The 20,807-nt window shown below is 32.5% G+C and overlaps 5 protein-coding genes across 7 annotated transcripts; 3 read left to right on the top strand and 2 right to left on the bottom strand.

Annotated features, from left to right (window-relative positions):
- The first annotated feature begins 744 nt into the window (after positions 1-744).
- On the top strand, positions 745-1,742 carry LOC123671068 (aprataxin). Its single transcript, XM_045604726.1, has one exon. The coding sequence runs from the start codon at positions 815-817 to the stop codon at positions 1,481-1,483; it is 669 nt and encodes a 222-aa protein (XP_045460682.1). The 5' UTR covers positions 745-814; the 3' UTR covers positions 1,484-1,742.
- On the bottom strand, positions 1,697-2,878 carry LOC123671067 (tRNA-splicing endonuclease subunit Sen34). 2 transcript variants are annotated; one of them, XM_045604724.1, is made up of 5 exons: positions 2,738-2,878; positions 2,615-2,683; positions 2,235-2,555; positions 2,052-2,180; positions 1,697-2,002 (listed from the first exon to the last, which is right to left on the bottom strand). In XM_045604724.1, exons 1-5 carry the CDS (start codon positions 2,787-2,789, stop codon positions 1,821-1,823), a joined length of 753 nt encoding a protein of 250 aa, XP_045460680.1. In that variant the 5' UTR covers positions 2,790-2,878; the 3' UTR covers positions 1,697-1,820. The 2 variants fall into 2 exon arrangements, with proteins under 2 accessions (XP_045460680.1, XP_045460681.1); XM_045604725.1 differs by having other exon boundaries at positions 2,235-2,541; positions 2,738-2,809.
- An 83-nt stretch (positions 2,879-2,961) lies between these two features.
- On the top strand, positions 2,962-3,681 carry LOC123671064. Its single transcript, XM_045604723.1, has 3 exons — positions 2,962-3,224; positions 3,282-3,410; positions 3,476-3,681. Exons 1-3 carry the CDS (start codon positions 2,976-2,978, stop codon positions 3,557-3,559), a joined length of 462 nt encoding a protein of 153 aa, XP_045460679.1. The 5' UTR covers positions 2,962-2,975; the 3' UTR covers positions 3,560-3,681.
- A 321-nt stretch (positions 3,682-4,002) lies between these two features.
- LOC123671063 (mitotic spindle assembly checkpoint protein MAD1) lies at positions 4,003-12,098 on the bottom strand. 2 transcript variants are annotated; one of them, XR_006746050.1, is made up of 10 exons: positions 11,490-12,098; positions 11,214-11,430; positions 11,018-11,154; positions 10,762-10,944; positions 10,503-10,697; positions 10,216-10,358; positions 8,519-8,712; positions 8,164-8,396; positions 4,426-5,680; positions 4,003-4,364 (listed from the first exon to the last, which is right to left on the bottom strand). XR_006746050.1 is itself a non-coding variant. In XM_045604722.1 (9 exons), the coding sequence occupies exons 1-9, from the start codon at positions 11,967-11,969 to the stop codon at positions 5,228-5,230; spliced, it is 2,235 nt and encodes a 744-aa protein (XP_045460678.1). In that variant the 5' UTR covers positions 11,970-12,098; the 3' UTR covers positions 4,003-5,227. The 2 variants fall into 2 exon arrangements, 1 of the variants encoding a protein (XP_045460678.1); XM_045604722.1 differs by having other exon boundaries at positions 4,003-5,680.
- A 2,506-nt stretch (positions 12,099-14,604) lies between these two features.
- Positions 14,605-17,230, top strand: LOC123682191 (zinc finger protein 600-like). The gene is made up of 2 exons (XM_045620683.1): positions 14,605-14,816; positions 15,332-17,230. The coding sequence occupies exons 1-2, from the start codon at positions 14,710-14,712 to the stop codon at positions 16,656-16,658; spliced, it is 1,434 nt and encodes a 477-aa protein (XP_045476639.1). The 5' UTR covers positions 14,605-14,709; the 3' UTR covers positions 16,659-17,230.
- Positions 17,231-20,807: the final 3,577 nt, after the last annotated feature.

The following is a 20,807-nucleotide window of genomic DNA, read 5'->3' as shown; positions in this document are numbered from 1 at the left end:
AACTTGCATAAATTACAAGTAGCATAATTTATATCAACTTTTGTGAAGAAAGCCCAAAGATTGCCCTTCTTTCGCTTATTATTATTGTCTCTGACATGTTTTCGTTTATTTTTAATAATACAGAGTATTATTGCGTCGGTGCTTCAATATAGAAAGAATTTCTTTGGGATTGTTTATCAAAGATAAGCATAAAATTAGAATTATATTGCCACCACCAATTATTCAGTAGTTATTATTTGTTTGTAGCAAGTATTTATTGTTTAACTAGTCCCACAAAAATACTTCCTAAAGCAGGCGAAGTTGCCTACGATGCTGGGATTGTCATAAAAATATGCAATTATGTTAGTCGAAAAAGGTTGCGAAGCAATAAAAACATCAGGCTGCCTTCATAAATTACGTGACATTCTGATATCAGTGATTAAATCACAGTTCGTGAAATATCGCTCTGCTCTAAATCTGTGAAACAACTACAAGAAGTTTTTTTATCAAGATATGTGATGACCTTGAGTTATTGCCTTCTGCAATCCCTTCTATTTTCCATTGCCGTTATAGTTCAAACGAACTACTATCACTAGATTTCAGTGATATCTTGGATGAATAAAACATCAACTTAGCATAAATTTCTTTAGAAGTTTTTGTGAAACGTAGAATTATTATTGCAACATTGATAAAAAAAATCGATTAAAAGTTTATTTTACATTAAATCTGTGTTCTAACGTATAAAAATCATTTTATCAAGTTCTGTGCATTTTCGATTATAACCTAACTTCTATTATTTAAATATTCAAAGCATACTAAAGGGTTCGAACTGTATATGAATATAACAGTTTCTCAAAATTTTCAAATCCTTAAAAATTGTTCCAAATTATCTACAACACTGATGTCGAAAAGAAAGTCAAGCAAAGATGACAACGTCCAAGAGAAAAAGGTTAAATTCAATCACTGGTCTCTTGGTCTTTTAGAAACTTTGAATGATCCAAAAAATTTAGTACAAGAGGATTCTTACACCCATGTTATCAAAGATAAATTTCCGAAAGCGACATATCATTATTTAGTTATTAGCAAACAGGATATCTCCTCGATTAGTAAAGTAACGAATGATGATGTAGATCTATTGAGACATATGGAAAAAGTAGCTAAGAAAATTGTTCAAGACGTGAATAATTCTGATTCGACATATCAGTTTAAAATTGGCTATCATGCCCAACCCAGTATGGCTAGACTACATTTGCATGTAATAAGTGATGACATGATCTCACCTTGTTTGAAAACTAAGAAGCATTGGAATAGTTTCACAACAGATTTCTTCATTCCTTCTGAGGATATAGTTAAAAGTTTGGTAAATGATGGACAATTTTCTCTGCCATCTGACCAACAGTGTAAAAATTATCTGACACAGTGCCTCAAATGTAATAAATGTGATTATGTACCAAAACATTTGGGCGATTTAAAAAAACATATATTAGGACATTTAAAGACATAAAACGTTATGTATTAATGGTTAATTGTTTTAAAATTGGGATCAAATAACAGCTTCTCAAATTTTTAGTAAAAATAACTTAATTTCTCTGGAGTTCAAAGACAAAACTAAATATCCTTATAGTAGAGACATCCCATGTTCAATGATGATTTTATATTCAGTATCAGTTCAATTATAAAATCTGATGAATTTATAGTTTCACAAAAGAAACATTTGTTTTATAAAAATTTTATTAATTTATTACATTAAATATTCAAAAATATTTTATCCTTGTTTTTTTACAGATAATTCTACCTTGAAATAACAACAGTTGTTCTAAAGCCAAATAGGTATTATATTCTCAGTCATCTATCCAATTGACTGTGATGTAAGAAACTATATCGTCAATTAAGGATGCTAAAACAACTCTTTTCTTAACAGAAGTTGCTAGTCTTCCAAATGCTATGATATCATAGGGAGTCATTTTTGTGGTTGCATCTACGCATCTTACAATAAAAATTGCATGATGAGTAATAGGGTCACCTGAAAATATCAGCTTAAATTTTGTCTATTTTATATTATCAGGACATACCTAAGTACACCAAAAAATCACCACCAAATTTTTCACCAGAAGTGATATAATATCCTTTTTCCCATAGATCTTTAAAGACAGAATATCTTTGTAGGTTTATTTTTTGACATGCAACATAGTCTACATTTTCTGAAAAAGGATTGAAATAAATAGAATAATGTTGTTACATTTATAACTTTTTACCTGTAACTGAACTCAAAGAAGTTAGGGTTATAGGCCATATCATTTTATCTTTTGGTATTTGAGAAGATTTATTCAATTCTTCATTGAATATTTCTGATTCTTCTCTGGTATCACCTTTTTTTCTCTTGGAGGCTATAATATCGGTAAACATTTCCTCCAATTGCCTTTTACGATTATTTTTATATACAAGTCGCTGTTCTTCCAATAAATTCGATTCGAAGTTTTCAGTCGTATCGTTTGACTGAATAAAATTCACAACTTTACCAATTTCTTTGGCCAGCAAAAGGGTAACTTCTTCAGGCATAAGCTTTAATGGTAATACTAGGTGAATAATTTTTTTTAATATACCTAAATAACAAACGGTTTCAGAGATTCATTACCTGGTATCGAGTTTAAACTTCCTACGAAATCTCCAATTATCCTATGTTCCTTTCGGAGAGTCAACCAATCTGGAATATTTTCCCGTGTTTTACAATTTGTAGTGAGTATGGCCAAATACTCACCTTCAACATCAAAAATGAACAATTCAGAGTTCAACAATATTAGATTAATCATTTTAAATAACACTCGAAATGTTTTGAGGTAGAACAAATTCAAAATATTATGATTATTTCGACATTATTTGGTTATAGCATAGAATTTAAAGTAGTTCATTTAGTCACATAATATAAGCACAGACTAACTAGTAGTCTGTGATATAAGCACAGATTAGATTAGTCTTTGATATAAATTTCTACTTCTATGTGCTCTGTGTTTGTCAGCCTCTGGTTTCGAGTTGGAGAATTATTTCACAAAGAGAAAAAAATTGTTCAGCCAAGGTTTCTATTTTCTGAATCAATTCTTATCAGAATGGGTAGTTATGCTAAAGCTGTAATGGTTGGTTATATTTGCCGTTTATGCTCGGAGCAGAAGAAAAAAGTTATTCACTTATATAGCAGCAAAGCTCAGTCCCTTCAGCTTTTAGAGAAAATAAAGTTATTGCCTATTACAGTAAGTCCTTACTTGATATGGCAATAATTCATGGACTATATTCAAATACAATTTTAGGTACAGAAATATGATAATTTACCTAAAACAATTTGTGAAGCTTGCATTGATCGGTTAGAGGCACAATACAATCTAGTACAAATTATTAAAAAGAGTGATATTGTACAAAGAAGTCATAGGATGTTTCATGTAGGTCAACTGTTTTCATAAATGATAATTTATTCTGAACTGGTATTAAATTATGACACTTTCAGAGTAACGGAAGGTGCCCTATTGAATGTCCTTTGTATGGAACAATTGATCCTGCTTGGACTGATCCCTTGAGTTCCACATGTTGAGTTTTAAAGTAGATTTTATGAGTATTATTTATACATTTCTATTTTTCTATAAATATGGGCATGTGTTTGTACAAGTATTTATTAGATATTTCATTTGAAATACATAAAAAATTATTTCAGAATGTATTGATCTTTAATTGTTGATATTAGATCATTTTGACCTGCAAACTTAGTGTGTTCGGGATTTCAATCTATTTCGCAATTTTATAAAACTTTATTTGAGGTGCAGTTATTGCCTTTTTTTTTAGTTATAATCAATGAAACTGATTATTTTCTTTCTTTGAAGTAATAGTTTTCGAATATCTGTGATAAGTCACTTGGTTTATTTTGCAGATGTATGGACTTTCTATTTTTAAAACATTAATATTTATTTTTGGTTATGTTGAAAATGAAAATTTCATATCTTGGAACAAAGCATTTCTTTTAAAACATACATTGCGAAATATTTTTCTAATGAAGTTTTATTATTTTACAAATGTTTTGTTGCTTACAGTTGTATTATCTTCTATTTGTGTTAATTCTAAATAAGAGTTTTCATTAAATCTATATAATATAAATTGCTTTTTTTTACCTTTTCCAATGAAAAATTAACAGTAATATGAATTGCTTTAAATTCTTAAATCTAGACAAAGATATTTTCTCTGGAATATTTTGGAAAGGTTTCAGAATAGGATAAAAAAAATATTCTTTATCTTAGTTTAAATGAATTGATGTCTTATTTATTATCTTTGACAAAATCAGAATGCAAACAGTCCTCTTAACTCAAATTTATGAAAGGGTTCTCAAGATTTTTTGGCACGTTCATCTGAAACACAAAAATGACCAATTCAATTTTACTCGTTAGGAAAATTTCAAGAGCTACTTACATTATCCATTACTATGGCGTTTCACATTAACTACACTAATGTCTTCGAGAAGAGAAGTAATTTAACTACAGAAAAATATGTTAGTGAAAAAAAATTGTCTAAGTTTTGAGTTAAAACGAACTATTTTATAAACTAGTACATTTTTTAAACATTTTTTTTCAACGGAAAAAGCACTCCTATATTCCAAATGACATGACATATCTGTCAGATGGTCACTGCAACATAGATACCAACATAACAAATGAATATTCAATAGCTAGGTAAAGAAATTCAGGTCTTCAGAGGTATCTAGATTGTAGATGAGAAAAACTGTATTAATTATTTACGTCTGAAAGCTACATAGCTGAATATTTTCAAAACAATTCAACAATGAACTCCATAAACACGTAAGATTTCAGTGAAATTAAACAAATAGATTTTGAGATATCAAAATCTTATAAATTGTTTTTTAATTTCCAAATGATAATATACTCACAAAATATTGAACGAACTTTTGGAATTGGAAGGGTATTCTTTCAGTTAAATAGAAAACGGAACGTACACAAGATTTGAACAGCTATATTACAAAATAAAATTTGTTGGAATATTTTAACTAAAAATAAGAATTAAGAAAACTATTCAATAAAACAATCACTCTTTCTTTGTTAAATTAATAACAAGAATTAAATGTAATTCTATAATTCACACTAATAGTCTACATACGGATTGAAAAAAAAAAGGAACCATGGCAATTCCAATTCAACGGATTCGTTCATAAAATTATTATATAAATCATAAAATCTCTCAATATTACAAAAAATGATCAACCGTTTTGTTCGGTCACCATCGTTCTAGTTGAGAATAAATTCAAAGTTAGAGTACTAACGAAAGTAGGGAAGGAATTCTGCTGTCTCAGATGAAGATCGATCATGTTCTCCAACTTGGAACTGAACTCGGTTTCTAGCAACTCCAACAACCCGTCTTTATTCAATTGGAAGCAGAGGACGTCTTCCTCACTTTCCGCATACATGCTGGTTAGTCTGTACAAAGCTTTCGAGTTTCTGTCAACCTTATAGCCGAATAACATGTAGACCACATCTCTAAACTCTTGCATGGTCGACTTGAAATATTCTTTCATTTGGGTGTGTTGCGTCTCTTTATTTTTGATTTCCTCTTTCAGTAGGTGCACCTCTCTTGTGGACATAGATATGTCGGCCAATCTACTACTTTCCATTCCCTCTTCCATATTTTTTATTTTCCTTTTAAGTCTATCAACCTAAAATTAAAGGGCTCTTCAAAATTGTCACCTTCCTCAAGGATTCAATATGAATAATTTGTCCCCGTTTTTTGAGCAAAGTTCTTTCACGCGGCCTAAGTAGACAGGCAGAAATCGTCACGTAAGGAAAAATCGTTATGCCCCCTCCCAGGAGATCTTCCCTCTCTTTCTATATTACACAGGGAGCCACCAAATAAGTGCGAAAGTTTTTAGGGAGTCAATCCCGAAAATTAAAGAGGTCTTCATGTAAACAAAAGCTCTTAGGCTGTTCCTTCAAAAGCTACATGCCTCCAAAAATGACATGGAATTTTGTGGGCGTGTTTTACCAATGAAAATACCTATGAATATTCTTTTAATTTTGTTGTGATCTTTTCAAGGAGTGAAACATGCAACTTCTATAGCATTTTTCACTAGAACTTTTCAAAGAACAAAGTTTCTCAATTTAAAAATATGTGTGCAAATTTTTTAATTCAATCAAAACTGCTCTAAAAATTTTAATGTTTAATCTATTTTCAACTAGATATCCGTAGATATTTGTTAGATATATCTCTACAAGGGTTAATCTAAGGTAATAATTCTGCCAAGAAAGTACTAGAAAGTGCATTTACATACTACACTTGAAGGGATTGTTTGAATTCTTCTTGTTATAACGGTTATAATGGCAACAGTGTATTTGTCGCATTGTAGACAAATTTGAAATTGATTTCTTCTCGAGTTTCTCTCAGTATTCATAAATGAGCACTGATTTTAATAAAACAATTCAGCAATTTCTTAACGCTGGTCGCTGAAGCGTGTATCTTTCAATGATTAAATGATATAACCTACTGAACACAAATGTCAAAACATAATATACAGTGTTGCCATTATAACTACACTGCGCAAAAAAATTAACGCACATTCTGAAAATCTCAATTTTAATGAAAGTTAACTCTACATTGACTTTATAACTTATTTTTTATGTTCTCTCGGGAAGGTTTTGAACGAAACAAGACAAATTAAATGGAAGAAAAATTCAGGATTTCACCGAATCTTAGAAGAGAGAAATAAACAATTTTCAAAATACTGGAATGCTGATAAGTGATTTAATACTTGGTATTTCCACCCCTTGCGTTAATTACAGCTCGGCAACGACGCTTCATACTCAAAATGAGCGATCTTAAAATGTTCTGATCTAATCCCTCCCAGATTTCTCTGAGTTGGATTCCTAAGTCATTAAGAGTAGCTGGATGATTTTCTGAACTTCTATTGAGGTTGTCCCAAACCTGCTCAATCGGATTGAGATCTGGGCTTCTTGCTGGCCATTCCATTCGAGAGACTTCAACCTCTTCAAGGTACTCCTGAACGATGCGCGCACGATGGGGTCTGGCATTATCGTCCATAAAAATGAAATTTTCACCAATGTATGGGGCAAATGGCACTACATGCTCTTCAAGAATGTTCCTTATATACCTATCAGCATTCATAGCTCCATTATCAACGACCACTAGGTCTGTGCGAGCAGTCAAAGATATTCCACCCCATACCATAATCGATCCTCCCCCGAAACCAGTACTATTCAGGAAATTGCACTGAGCATATCTTTCATGTGGACGTCTGTATACAAGGGAACGTCGATCACAATGGTAGAGGCAGAATCTAGTCTCATCTGTGAAGAGAACTCTTTCCCAATCAGCCTCTTCCCAATGGATATGCTCTCTCGCAAAATCCAAACGCGCCCTTCGATGGGCTGGGGTAAGAGCAGGGCCTCTTGCCGCGACACGAGACCTTAAATCATATTCTCTGAGGCGATTTCTTATTGTCTGAGTGCTAATTTGCACCCCATGAGTTTGCTCAAGCTGATTTTGAAGGAGGCGAGCGGTTGCAAACCGTTGTCTCAACGAAGAAACTCTCAAGTAACGTTCTTGAATGGCAGTTGTTACCCGTGGTCTACCCTGTCCTGGTCTTCGGACATTCATACCTGTCTCCCTGAATCGCTGCAAAATTCTGAACACACTCCAAACCTTTCTGCAATTTTTGTGTATGTCCACCCCTTTTCTCTCAAAACTACCGCTTGGGCACATTCCTCTTGGGTCAAATTGCGTGTTTCGCGTTGCATAGCGATCGAGTGTAGAAAATCAAACGAAAGAAAAACTATTGACCACTAGAATTGATCGAGAACAACTGATTTCAGAATGGAGCCAATACATTCAAAATCTGATAATCTCATCTTTTTTTATTCCTGCTGGGAAAAAACATCTGTATTGAAGAAAAACGTTGAAAGTGGATAACATATGCATGCATAATTCTGATAAAAATAATTATCATTGAGAACACCTTCAGTTGTAGAATAAATTTGAGATTTCCATAATGTGCGTTAATTTTTTTGCGCAGCGTATTTTGACATGTATCATTCCTAATGGAACACCCTTCACAAAATATTTTCTTTCTAAGGTATCGGTACTCCCCTTGGATAAACAATAAAGAATAGAAAAAGATCTACTAACCTCCTCTTCTAATTTGTCAATAAGGACTTCCCTCTGGTTCAGACAGTCGGTCAATGGGTTATTTTGGAGATGATACACATTACCACCTTTGAGGGTGTCATTACCAACCAGATATTCTTCGAGTTGAATTTCCAACTGGTCCTTTCTTTCTCTCAGACGTTCGTTTTCCTGTTTTAATTTCTCATAGTCGCTCTGTAACCTCGATATCTGTTCTAGTTTAACTGGTGGTAAATCTGAAAGACACAGTAAACTGGTGAGTCTGGTTGGGTAAAATAATAACTAATAATATCATTATCGATAATTAATACGCAACTTGAAAAATACAATCATTGCGCAAAAAAAAAACTGTACTCACCAGAAACTGAATAATTCTCTGCATTCTGCAGGTCATTTTCTAGTTTTGCCACTAAATCTCTATATTCAGTGACGATTTTCTCAAGGTTTTCCACACGTTCCTTCAAACCTTGAACTTGCAAAGCTGCTTGGGTACCTAAAGCTGTTGTATTCACTGTCATTGTTAGATCCCTTTCATACGAATCTAATTGAAGTCTAAAACAGAAAAATCATCCAATTAATTCCGGATGTCATCAGAAAATAATAAAAATATGTTAAAATTGAAACTGTGCAGCAAATTCATCTTAATTATCAGGTGTGTGAATAAGTCTTTCCCGTTTTTTGTAAGAGATGGCGCCACCAATACTGTGCGAGTATTTAATGGTTACATATGTCATAATCAAAGCTTATTCATCTGTCAACAATTCCACACTAACACATTAGTTGAAATTTTTTCGCATCATAAATTTTTGAAATCGTGAAAATGTCGAAATTTGAGCCGAGTCGACGTCATTTGCGGGAAGTTTCACTTTATTGGTTCAATTTGAAGAAATCTGCTGCCGAGGCGCATCGGTTGCTTCAGGAAGCTTATGGAGAAGGTTGTGTCGATGATTCAAGTGTTCGCGGATGGTTTCGACGCTTCAAAAGTGGCGATTTCGACGTGGAAGACAAGGAGCGTTCCGGGCGGCCGCAAATCTTTGAAGATCAAGAATTGGCGACTTTGCTTGATGAAGATTCGTGTCAAACGCAAGAAGAACTTGCTGAAGCATTGGGAGTTGACCGAACAACCATTTCCAAGCGTTTGAAAGCCATGGGAATGATCCAAAAGCAAGGGAATTGGGTGCCGTACGAACTGAAGCTGAAAGACGTCGAACGGCGTTTTTTCACTTGCGAACAGCTGCTTCAGCGACATAAAAGAAAGGGTTTTCTGCGATGAAAAGTGGATCCGTTACGATAATCCGAAGCGAAGAAAATCATGGGGACTACCCGGCCATGCATCATCATCGACGGCCAAGCCAAATATTCATGGCGCCAAGCTCATGCTCTGTATATGGTGGGACCAGCTAGGTGTGGTTTACTATGAGCTTCTGAAACCGAATGAAAGGATCACAGGCGAGGTCTATCGACGACAATTGATGCGTTTGAGCCGCGCACTGCGAGAAAAACGGCCACAATACTCCGACAGGCACGACAAAGTTATTTTGCAACATGACAATGCTCGCCCACATGTTGCACAGCCGGTGAAAACATACTTAGAAACGCTCAAATGGGAAGTCCTACCCCACCCGCCGTATAGTCCAGACATTGCTCCGGCTGATTACCATCTCTTCAGACCGATGACGCATGGCCTGGCTGACCAGCACTTCCATTCCTACGAGGAAGCCAAAAAATGGGTGGATGACTGGATAGAGGCCAAACCGGTCGAATTTTTTCGCAACGGGATTCGTATGTTGCCAGAAAGATGGGGAAAAGTTGTAGCTAGCGATGGCCAATACTTTCAATAATTCATTTGTAACCATTTTTTCACAATAAAGGCTCAAAATTTGAAAAAAAACGGGAAAGACTTATTCACACACCTGATATGATAAACGAACACACTATAAAGAATTGAGTTCCACAATACTGGATAAAAATTAATTTTCAAACTAGAATAACCTAATCTAACCAAATCTGAATTGGCAGAACCTTGATATATAAAATAAATTATATAGAACAAACCTGTAGCTATCTCTTTCTCTGCTGACTAACAACAATTTCTTCTGCATTCGATGAATCAAATTCTTCTTTTGTTCATCAGTACTGCTGAGTTTGGTAAGCAGTTTTTGATTTTTTGCCAGTTCTTCTTTAGCTACTTTTGCTTCCTGAAATATTCCATCATATTTATTTCATATACAGGATCTTTGAAAATGATGTTAATTCAATTAGATTTTATAAGAACAACAGACCTTCTGTGTCAGTCAAGGAATCACTCTGTATATTCAGTTATTAAAAAAAAATTTCCTTACATGTAGAGCGGTGTTCAACTGTGACTGTAGAGTAACTTTTTCGTCAGTAAGAGCCAATTCATGGTGTTGCAACCTTTCCACTGCTGATCTCAATAAATGAGGCAGAGCGGTATCATTGGCTTGGGTTTCTTCCAAAATGCCTCTTGCAATAGCTTTCCATTCGTTCAAATACATCTCAGCTTGGACCACTTGCATCTAAAATTCGAAATATTTCAACCGATTGAATCCGAATTCGTCCTGATTTCAATTTAACCCTCACCTGAACAGAAGAGAATTTAGCTTCCTGGTCTTTGAATTTCATTAGCCTATTTTTCAAATCGTGAACTTCCTCTTCTAAAACCAATTTGTTTCTTATTTCGTCTTTAATTCTTTGGTTTTCCTCTCTGAGTTTCTGGTTTTCCTTTTCCATATCATTATACTGAGATAATTTTTTAGCTTGTGTCTACAACAAAACAAATTTTATAACAAAACCTAAATTTCAATGCAAAAATCAAAATGACCACTCTTCAACTCACCTTTGACTGTTCCTGGTACTCTATATAGTTTTCTTTAATATATTCCAATTCTTTCAATTTGAAATGTAGTTTTTGTATCTCAGCATTTTTTAGTTCTAGTTCTGCTGTTGCTGAATTTTTTTCAACTATACCTTTTTCTAGAAAAAAGAATAGCATTAAAATAGTAAAAATAAGGATTGCATTATGAAGCTCCCACCTAAATCTTTACACATTTTTACATGTACTTCAGCTCGTTCCTCTGCAGTTTGCAACTTATTTTCTAAATCCAAGACTTTCCTCTTAAGAGAAGCAATTTCTGAATTCTCTTGTCCCTCTTGAGTTTTGAATTCAGAAGTAATGTTGCAAAGTTTTTTCTCCATTTCTTCCAACTTTTGATCTGTTTTAAGTTTCAAGTTGTCATATTTAGACTTCATCTGCAATAAAGTAAATAGAAGTGATAATAAGCAAAAATGAAATTTAATAACGTATTTACATTCACTAGGTCCAGTTTTAATTCTTGTTCTCGTCTACGAATTTGTTGGAGTTTATTCTCTAGCTCAAGAACTGATTTCCTATCAATTTCATGTTGCTTTTTTAAAGTTTGATTCTCATTGTCAAATATAACTTGCATTTCTTTTCTCAAATTGTGCATTTGACTTATTCTGTTTTCCAAATTCAAGATTGTATTTCTGCTTTCTAAAACATCAGAGCGGAGTCTTCTCATTTCTCGTGGAGATCCAAGGTAATCAAAGTCCATTTTTAAGTCTCCCTTGAATTTCTTTGGGGTTGCCGATTCATCATTCACTGCCATATTTGATGCAGGTCTTTTTAATGAAATATTATCATTGCCTTCATTAATAGATTCATTCTTAGCGGGTTCTTTATTAACATCGACCAAGGTGTTCACTGAAGCTGTCATAAAATTTACCATTTTGCAAATAGTATCATCTATTTCGTTTTTATTCTGAGACATGATCTAATATTATTGTTGGAGAATTGTATTTCCAACAGTCATAATAGATTCATATACAAATACAAGACGAAGCCGCTTTTGATTTTTAAATGTCAAACATAACCTAAAAATTTAATAGACACAGAGCTATTAATACTCAGTATTTCTGTGATTAGTTACATTAACTGTCATACACCACTAAAGACCATCAAACCATAGAAAGGGCTTAATTTTTTTAAAGACCTAGGGCCAGTTCTTAGAACATTAATAACTCTCTAATCTTCAACGACACCGTACTAATTTGAATGACAATTTATTTGTTTGGATTCCGAACACTGACAGGAGAACCAAAAATGGCGGTGTGTGACGTCACACTACTGGATGTGTATTCAATCCAGAATGTTTAGTATTTTTAGTCTGGAATTTTATCTGTCTATATATTTGAAAAATATATAAACTAAATGGGAGAGACCTATGTCCAACAATGGACGCAAAGGGTTATATGATAATGATGATGATGATATATAAACTATTATACAATCTATAGTTGAGATCACAAAATATTAATAGAGCGAAAAAGCTCATCAAAGAATACTAAAATCATAAAAAATTCTCTATGACTAAAATCAAAGACTAAGGCTCATCAAAGAATACTGAAAATCATAAAAAAAAAGAATTTCTCTATGACTAAAATCAAACACTAAGGCCAGTTGCACCATTTGCCTAAATATTGATTAAAAATTTAAACTCTATGATTTCTTGAGAGAAATCAGAAATTAATCGACGTTTAAATTTTAATCAATGGGTAAATGTTTACTATAATAATTAATTTTAATAATGATTCAAAAGTGATGAAATTTTGCTTACTTACTAATTTTGGGTATTAGATCACGAATCCGGTGACATAAATTCCTCAATCCTGATAGTTTTTTTTTAAAAAATTTGTAAAATTGGCTTGATGAAGGTGAGGTTATCCACATTAATAGCTAGTTTTCTTGTATTTTATCAACTGATTCTCGTTAGAAATGATTAATTAATCACATTTCAAGCTTTTCCTAAAAAAAAAATGGCTTTTTTTCGTCAAAAACTACTATTTTATTCATTGTTTATATCCGGTGGCGGCCATTATGTTCAATACGTAACGTCGGTCAAATGATTCAAATGCGAAATAATCTGCAACGTTGCCAGTATGCCCAGATCTTCTTGATGGGATCGGTCTTTACTTGATAGAAATTCATATTAATAAATTGTTTGAGATTATGACGTATTATAAAACTGTATGGAAACTCATAATTTTCGCGCACATATTGGAATAGAAAATTCGGCAAGTTTATTATAATTTATATACCTATTACGAACTGATTTTAAGGTTTATTTATTGCGAAAATAAGTATTTTGGCCCATCTTTGTTAACTTGTTCCAACATATTCCTACTATGAAATGTTTGGAAAAGCTATCCAGCAAAGACCACGAGGAGGTGTAGGCCACCTTTGCCAGGAAAGGATAATGGAAATGAGGAAAACTTGGGTTTTGGAAAAAAAATAGGAAAAATTTGGAACGAGCAAGAACAACATGAATAGAAGTAGAATATAGTAAAATAAAGTGAAAAATAGTAAATTACAGTGAAATATAGAAGTGAAATATACGTTGATGAAGCTAATCTTTAGATGGAAATATATAATCAAAATAAAACTAACTACTGGTACCCTCCCCTTCATGTTGAGTGTCTGTGGGGGGATATACTTCAGAAATATATTTAAAGAATTCATGAAACCTATCGGTGAATTTAGGAAATTTCCGATGAAAATAATGCTCGGCCAAGTAATAAACAAAATTGTCCGAGCGCCTTCCAAATCTAGGAATATCAAACCTGATATCCCTCCAAAGCCTCTCAACATTCTGGGTATGAGCTCCAGTGTCAGGGTCCACAAAGTTTAACGAGTGGTTAACCTTCAGATGTTGGAAACCCTCATTTTCCAAACAATCATAGGATCTCCAACAATCGGACATAACAGTGGTTTCTGGAAGAATCCACTCCTTGATTATTTCCAACAAAGTATCCTGACTCCTATCGGGAATACTTGTTGAAAAGAGCGGGAATACTTGTTCAATGAAAACCATAGATAGTTGAAACCAATTAACAAAGATCTTCACATATAATGCACTTGCCAATTTTTCAATACCAAAAGGGCCGCGAAAATTCGATCCCTGTTAATATTTCATAATCTCATTCAACTACAAATCCGATCCCATCAAGAAGATCTGGGCATACTGGCAACGTTGCAGATTATTTCGCATTTGAGTCATTTGACCGACGTTACGTATTGAACATAATGGCCGCCACCGGATATAAACAATGAATAAAATAGTAGTTTTTGACGAAAAAAAGCCATTTTTTTTTTTGGGAAAAGCTTGAAATATGATTAATTAATCATTTCTAACGAGAATCAGTTGATAAAATACAAGAAAACTAGCTATTAATGTGGATAACCTCACCTTCATCAAGCCAATTTTACAAATTTTTAAAAAAAAAACTAGCAGGATTGAGGAATTTATGTCACCGGATTCGTGATCTAATACCCAAAATTAGTAAGTAAGCAAAATTTCATCACTTTTGAATCATTATTAAAATTAATTATTATAGTAAACATTTACCCAAGTTACATGCTATCGTGCACAGTAAGGATAATACAAAACAAACAGCACTTGATTTGTACTTGTACATATTTATTTTCACAATTAAGAAGTGTTGAAGTCAGAAATGGAAACATACTCAAAAATTTTCCTAGATGAAAATCATGACAGAGTAAAGATGGAAATGGGAGAAGGTGCTGATAGCTATGAAAAAGGAAACTCATATGAATTGGAGTAAGCTTTCATCATTTTTTCTTGATAGTGTAGGCCACTTTCAATTTTTCAACTTGATTTTAATGAATAATGTCAGAAAATGTTGACCATCTCTTTTGTTTCAAATAATGTGAAGTATTTAGTAACAATTTAATAATAATTTTCTCTATATTGCAATAATTCAGATACCCAGATACTATATCCTTATTCTCAAAATTTATTTATTATGAAATTGTGTCGATTAGATCTTGAAGATTTCAATAGTTTGTATGAATAAAGTCTCTTTGATTATATTATGTGATATTGAAATTTCTCTTTCAAATTCTCTAATTAGGAAAATCAATGTAGTCAAGTAACAATAATTTTTACAAAGATGTCACACATTGTGAAATATTCTTTTATAATATCTTTTTGAAATTTCAATTTTTTCAAGAAGAACACTTGAATGAAAATTTTCAATGTTTGTCGAAATTGTTTTCTCTTCAAACCTCTTATAATTGAAAATTAAAATGTTGCAATAATTTTTTTGGTTCTAGTTTTCAATACATGACTGATGAAGGGCATATTGAGGATAAAAAGACTGAAATCATGGATATTGTTCATCATTACACTGATGAGAATGGAATAAGATTGTCTTTCAAATATGAAACAGGCGACTTTGCTTTCAACCAGAAAAGCAATCTTGAAGGGCAAATAGATTCTGTTCATTTGAATGAAAGAGAACATAAATGTCACTTATGTAAGTTTGCAGCCAATCAGAAAAATAACCTCAAAATTCATATAGGTTCTGTCCATTTGAACATAAAAGAATTGAAATGTCACTTATGTGAGTATGCGGCAAGCAAGAATGAAACCCTTCAAAATCATATGGATGCTGTCCATTTGAATAAAAAAGAACATAAATGTCACTTATGTGAGTATGCGGCAAGCAAGAATGAAACCCTTCAAAATCATATGGATGCTGTCCATTTGAATAAAAAAGAACATAAATGTCACTTATGTGATTATGCATCCAACCGGAAAGTTGACCTCAAACTTCATATTGATTCTATCCATTTGAATAAAAAAGAACATAAATGTCACTTATGTAATTATGCAGCCAACCGGAAAGCTTATCTCAAAAAGCATATAGATAATATCCATTTGAATAAAAGAAAACATAAATGTCACTTATGTAATTATGCAGCCAATCATAAATGTTATCTTGAACAGCATATAGATTCTGTCCATTTGAACATAAAAGAATTTAAATGTCACTTATGTGAGTATGCTGCAAGCAAGAAAGAAACCCTTCAAAATCATATAGATTCTGTCCATTTGAATAAAAAAGAACATAAATGTCACTTATGTAATTATGCAGCCAACTGGAAAGCTTCTCTCAAAAAGCATATAGATTATATCCATTTGAACATAAAACAATTTAAATGTCACTTATGTGAGTATGCTGCAAGCACAAAAATAACCCTTCAAAATCATATAGATGCTGTTCATTTGAATAAAAGAAAACATAAATGTCACTTATGTAGTTATGCAGCCAATTGTAAATCTTATCTCGAAAAGCATATGGATTCTGTCCATTTGAACATAAAAGAATTTAAATGTCACTTATGTGAGTATGCTGCAAGCAAGAAAGAAACCCTTCGAAATCATATAAATTCTGTCCATTTGAATAAAAAAGAACATAAATGTCACTTATGTAATTATGCAGCCAACCGGAAAGCTTATCTCAAAAAGCATATAGATTATATCCATTTGAACATAAAACAATTTAAATGTCACTTATGTGAGTATGCTGTAAGCACAAAAATAAGCCTTCAAAATCATATAGATGCTATTCATTTGAATAAAAGAAAACATAAATAGCACTTATGCAATTATGCAGCCAATCATAAATCTTATCTCGAAAAGCATATAGATTCTGTCCATTTGAACATAAAAGAATTTAAATGTCACTTTTGTGAGTATGCTACAAGCAAGAAAGAAACCCTTCGAAATCATATAGATTCTGTCCATTTGAATGAAAAAGAACATAAATGTTACTTATGTAATTATGCAGCCAATCATAAACCTCATCTCAAAAAGCATATAGATGCTGTCCATTTGAATAAAAGAGAATTTAAATGTCACTTATGTGATTATGCAGCCAACCGGAAAGATCACCTCAAAAAGCATATAGATTCTGTCCATTTGAACATAAAGAATTACTAATGTGAGTATGCTGCAAGCACGAAAATAACCCTTCAAAATCATATAGATGCTGTTCATTTGAATAAAAGAAAACATAAATGTCACTTATGTGATTATGCATCCAACCGGAAAGAATACCTCAAAATCATATGGATTCTGTTCATTTAAATAAAAAAGAACATAAATGTCACTTATGTGATTATGCATCCAACCGGAAAGAATACCTCAAAATTCATGTGGATTCTGTTCATTCAAATAAAAAAGAACATAAATGTCACTTATGTGATTATGCAGCCAACCAAAAAGTTCAACTCAAAATTCATATGGATTCTGTTCATTTAAATAAAAAAGAACATAAATGTCACTTATATGATTATGCAGCCAACCAGAAAGTTCAACTCAAAATTCATATAGATGCTGTCCATTTGAATAAAAGAGAACATAAATGTCACTTATGTGATTATGCATCCAACCGGAAAGAATACCTCAAAATCATATGGATTCTGTTCATTTAAATAAAAAAGAACATAAATGTCACTTATGTGATTATGCATCCAACCGGAAAGAATACCTCAAAATTCATGTGGATTCTGTTCATTCAAATAAAAAAGAACATAAATGTCACTTATGTGATTATGCAGCCAACCAAAAAGTTCAACTCAAAATTCATATGGATTCTGTTCATTTAAATAAAAAAGAACATAAATGTCACTTATATGATTATGCAGCCAACCAGAAAGTTCAACTCAAAATTCATATAGATGCTGTCCATTTGAACAAAAGAGAACATAAATGTCACTTATGTGAGTTTGCAGCCAGTCAGAAAAATAACCTCAAAAAGCATATAGATTCTGTCCATTTGAACATAAAAGAATTACTTATGTGATTAGGCAGCCAACCAGTGGCTTGGTAAATTCTTCCTTAGTGAGGATTAATATTACAAAAATCGATATTTAAATTGAATACAGAATATAAGCGAATTATTATATTTCAAAATGAAAACTATCAACGGAGCAGAGACCAGAGCCGAAACGTCTACAACAGAGAGGATATTGCGAACAACTGAAATGGAGACCCTAAGAACAATAACGGGATACAAACTGGTGGACAGACAGAGAAATTCTGTTATAAGAGAGAAATGCCAAGTGGACCATGTGGTCAGATGGATGAGGAAGAGGCTGAGAGAGTGGAACCAGTATGTGGACAGAATGAGACTAGGCAGAATGGCAAAGACCACCAGAGACAACAAACCCCTCGGAAGAAGAACCATCGGACGACCACCAAAGCAATGATGAGATAGCTTGCAATTCATGTCACACGAAACATAGACCAGAGAAAACAGGCGGCACCCCTTCTCAAGAAGAAAATGAAAACTAGCTAGTTTCATAATTTTTCAAAAAAATAATTTACATTTTATGTTTAGTAGATTTCTTATGAATACAATATACACTAAATAAACTCTTGTGAACTACAATGTGTTTAATTAATTAGTGATGAAAAAATATGGCAATTACCTAATTTCTTACATAGTTTCAATTAAATGAAGAATTTTCCAAGATGTATAATAATAATAACAATCTTTATAGATACAACTGCTAACCATTAAAATTGAGATATTTCTTTAAAATAATGGGCTTTAAATGGTTTTAAAAATTTTTCTCAGCGAAATCGATGCCTAATTTAGAATTCCCGACCTCGAAACCCCTAAAAAACATAAAAAGATGTCAAAATTCTTGTATTGTATATTTTTTGGTCAAAAACAGTTTTAGTTTCGGATCGGCTTGAAAATTTGATGTTATGAAGAATTTTTTTATTCTGAATCCCTAATTACAATCAGTTCGTCACTAGATGACCCCAAAACCGAGATATTTCGAATTTTGTAAGACAAATTAAGGTTCAAATTTTTTTCTTGTCAGATTTGCTTCAAAATTCGATATCTCGAAGAACTTAACCTAAAGTTTCTTGATTACTTACTGATTTCTTTTAAGAAATCAGAAAGTAACCAAGGTTAAAATTTTTATTCAATGTTTAGGCAAATAGTGCAACTACGCCACTGTTATCCACTACGCCATAGGTTAAGCGGAAACGTGAGTCGGCCATATTCAGATACCCTTCTGATAATCAGTTTTGGGACGTTATGCTCCCTCCAGGGTGTCAATTCTTGACGGCAATCATGGAAATATAATATTATATTTCTATAAGAATACTAAAATCATTAAAAAAAAAATTATCTATGACCCAAATCAAAGACTGAGGCTAACCATAGATAAGGGATCCTTACTTTTTTATTTATCTATGCGGCTAACCATAGAGAAATGAAATTTGTCTATGCTGCTAACTGTATATTTAGTATTCTGTGCTGCTAACCTAATATGACAGACTAACTAGTAATCTGTGCTAATATATAGAGGAGACAGATCCTTACAGTTGTAATTGTAAAAGTTGTTATTTCTTCTTGGAGAGTGTCGTGGAGATATTATCAAAGACTTGTTATCTGTGATATTATCTTTTTAGTCGGGGAAAAAAAGACAAGCTACATGCTATCGTGCATAGATAATACAATATAAACTGTTCTTGATTTGTACTTGTATATATTTATTTTCATAATCAAGAAGTGTTGAAGTCAGAAATGGAAACATACTCAAAAATTTTCCTAGATGAAAATCATGACAGAATAAAGATGGAAATGGGAGAAGGTGATGATAGCTGCGAAAAACGAAACTCATATGACTTGGAGTAAGCATTCATAATTTTTTCTTGATAGTATATAGGCCAAATTTTATCTTTTTTCAGTTATTTCCACTTGATTTTAATGAACAATGTCAGAAAATGTTGACGATCTCTTTTGTTTCGAATAATGTAAAGTAATTAGTTACAATTTGATAATAATTTTATCTATTTTGCAATAATTCAAATACACAGATACTATATCCATATTCTCAAAATTTATTTATTATGAAGTTGTGTTCTAGTTTTCAGTACACGACTGATGGGGAGGATATTGAGGATAAAAAGACTGAAATCATGGATATTGTTCATCATTACACTGATGAGAATGGAATAAGATTGTCTTTCAAATATGAAACAGGCGACTTTGCTTTCAACCAGAAAAGCTATCTTGAAGGGCATATAGATTCTGTTCATTTGAATGAAAGAAAACATAAATGTCACTTATGTGAGTTTGCAGCCAATCAGAAAAATAACCTCAAAATTCATATAGATTCTGTCCATTTGAACATAAAAGAATTTAAATGTCACTTATGTGAGTATGCGGCAAGCAAGAAAGAAACCCTTCAAAATCATATGGATGCTGTCCATTTGAATAAAAGAGAACATAAATGTCACTTATGTGATTATGCAGCCAACCGGAAAGTTCACCTCAAAAAGCATATAGATTCTGTCCATTTGAACATAAAAGAATTTAAATGTCACTTATGTGGGTATGCCGCAAGCAAGAAAGAAACCCTTCAAAATCATATAGATGCTGTCCATTTGAATAAAAGAAAACATAAATGTCACTTATGTGAGTTTGCAACCAATCAGAAAAATAACCTCAAAAAGCATATAGATTATGCCCATTTGAATAAAAAAGAACATAAATGTCACTTATGTGATTATGCAGCCAACCGGAAAGTTTACCTCAAAATTCATATGGATTCTGTCCATTTGAATAAAAAAGAACATATATGTTACTTATGTGATTATGCAGCCAACCAGAAAGTTCAACTCAAAATTCATATGGATTCTGTCCATTTGAATAAAAAAGAACATAAATGTTACTTATGTGATTATGCAGCCAACCAGAAAGTTCATCTCAAAATTCAT

The sequence above is a fragment of the Harmonia axyridis genome, chromosome 1, assembly GCF_914767665.1.
Source record: "Harmonia axyridis chromosome 1, icHarAxyr1.1, whole genome shotgun sequence".
NCBI lineage: Eukaryota > Metazoa > Arthropoda > Insecta > Coleoptera > Coccinellidae > Harmonia > Harmonia axyridis.
This window is presented reverse-complemented; position numbering and strand designations above follow the sequence as displayed.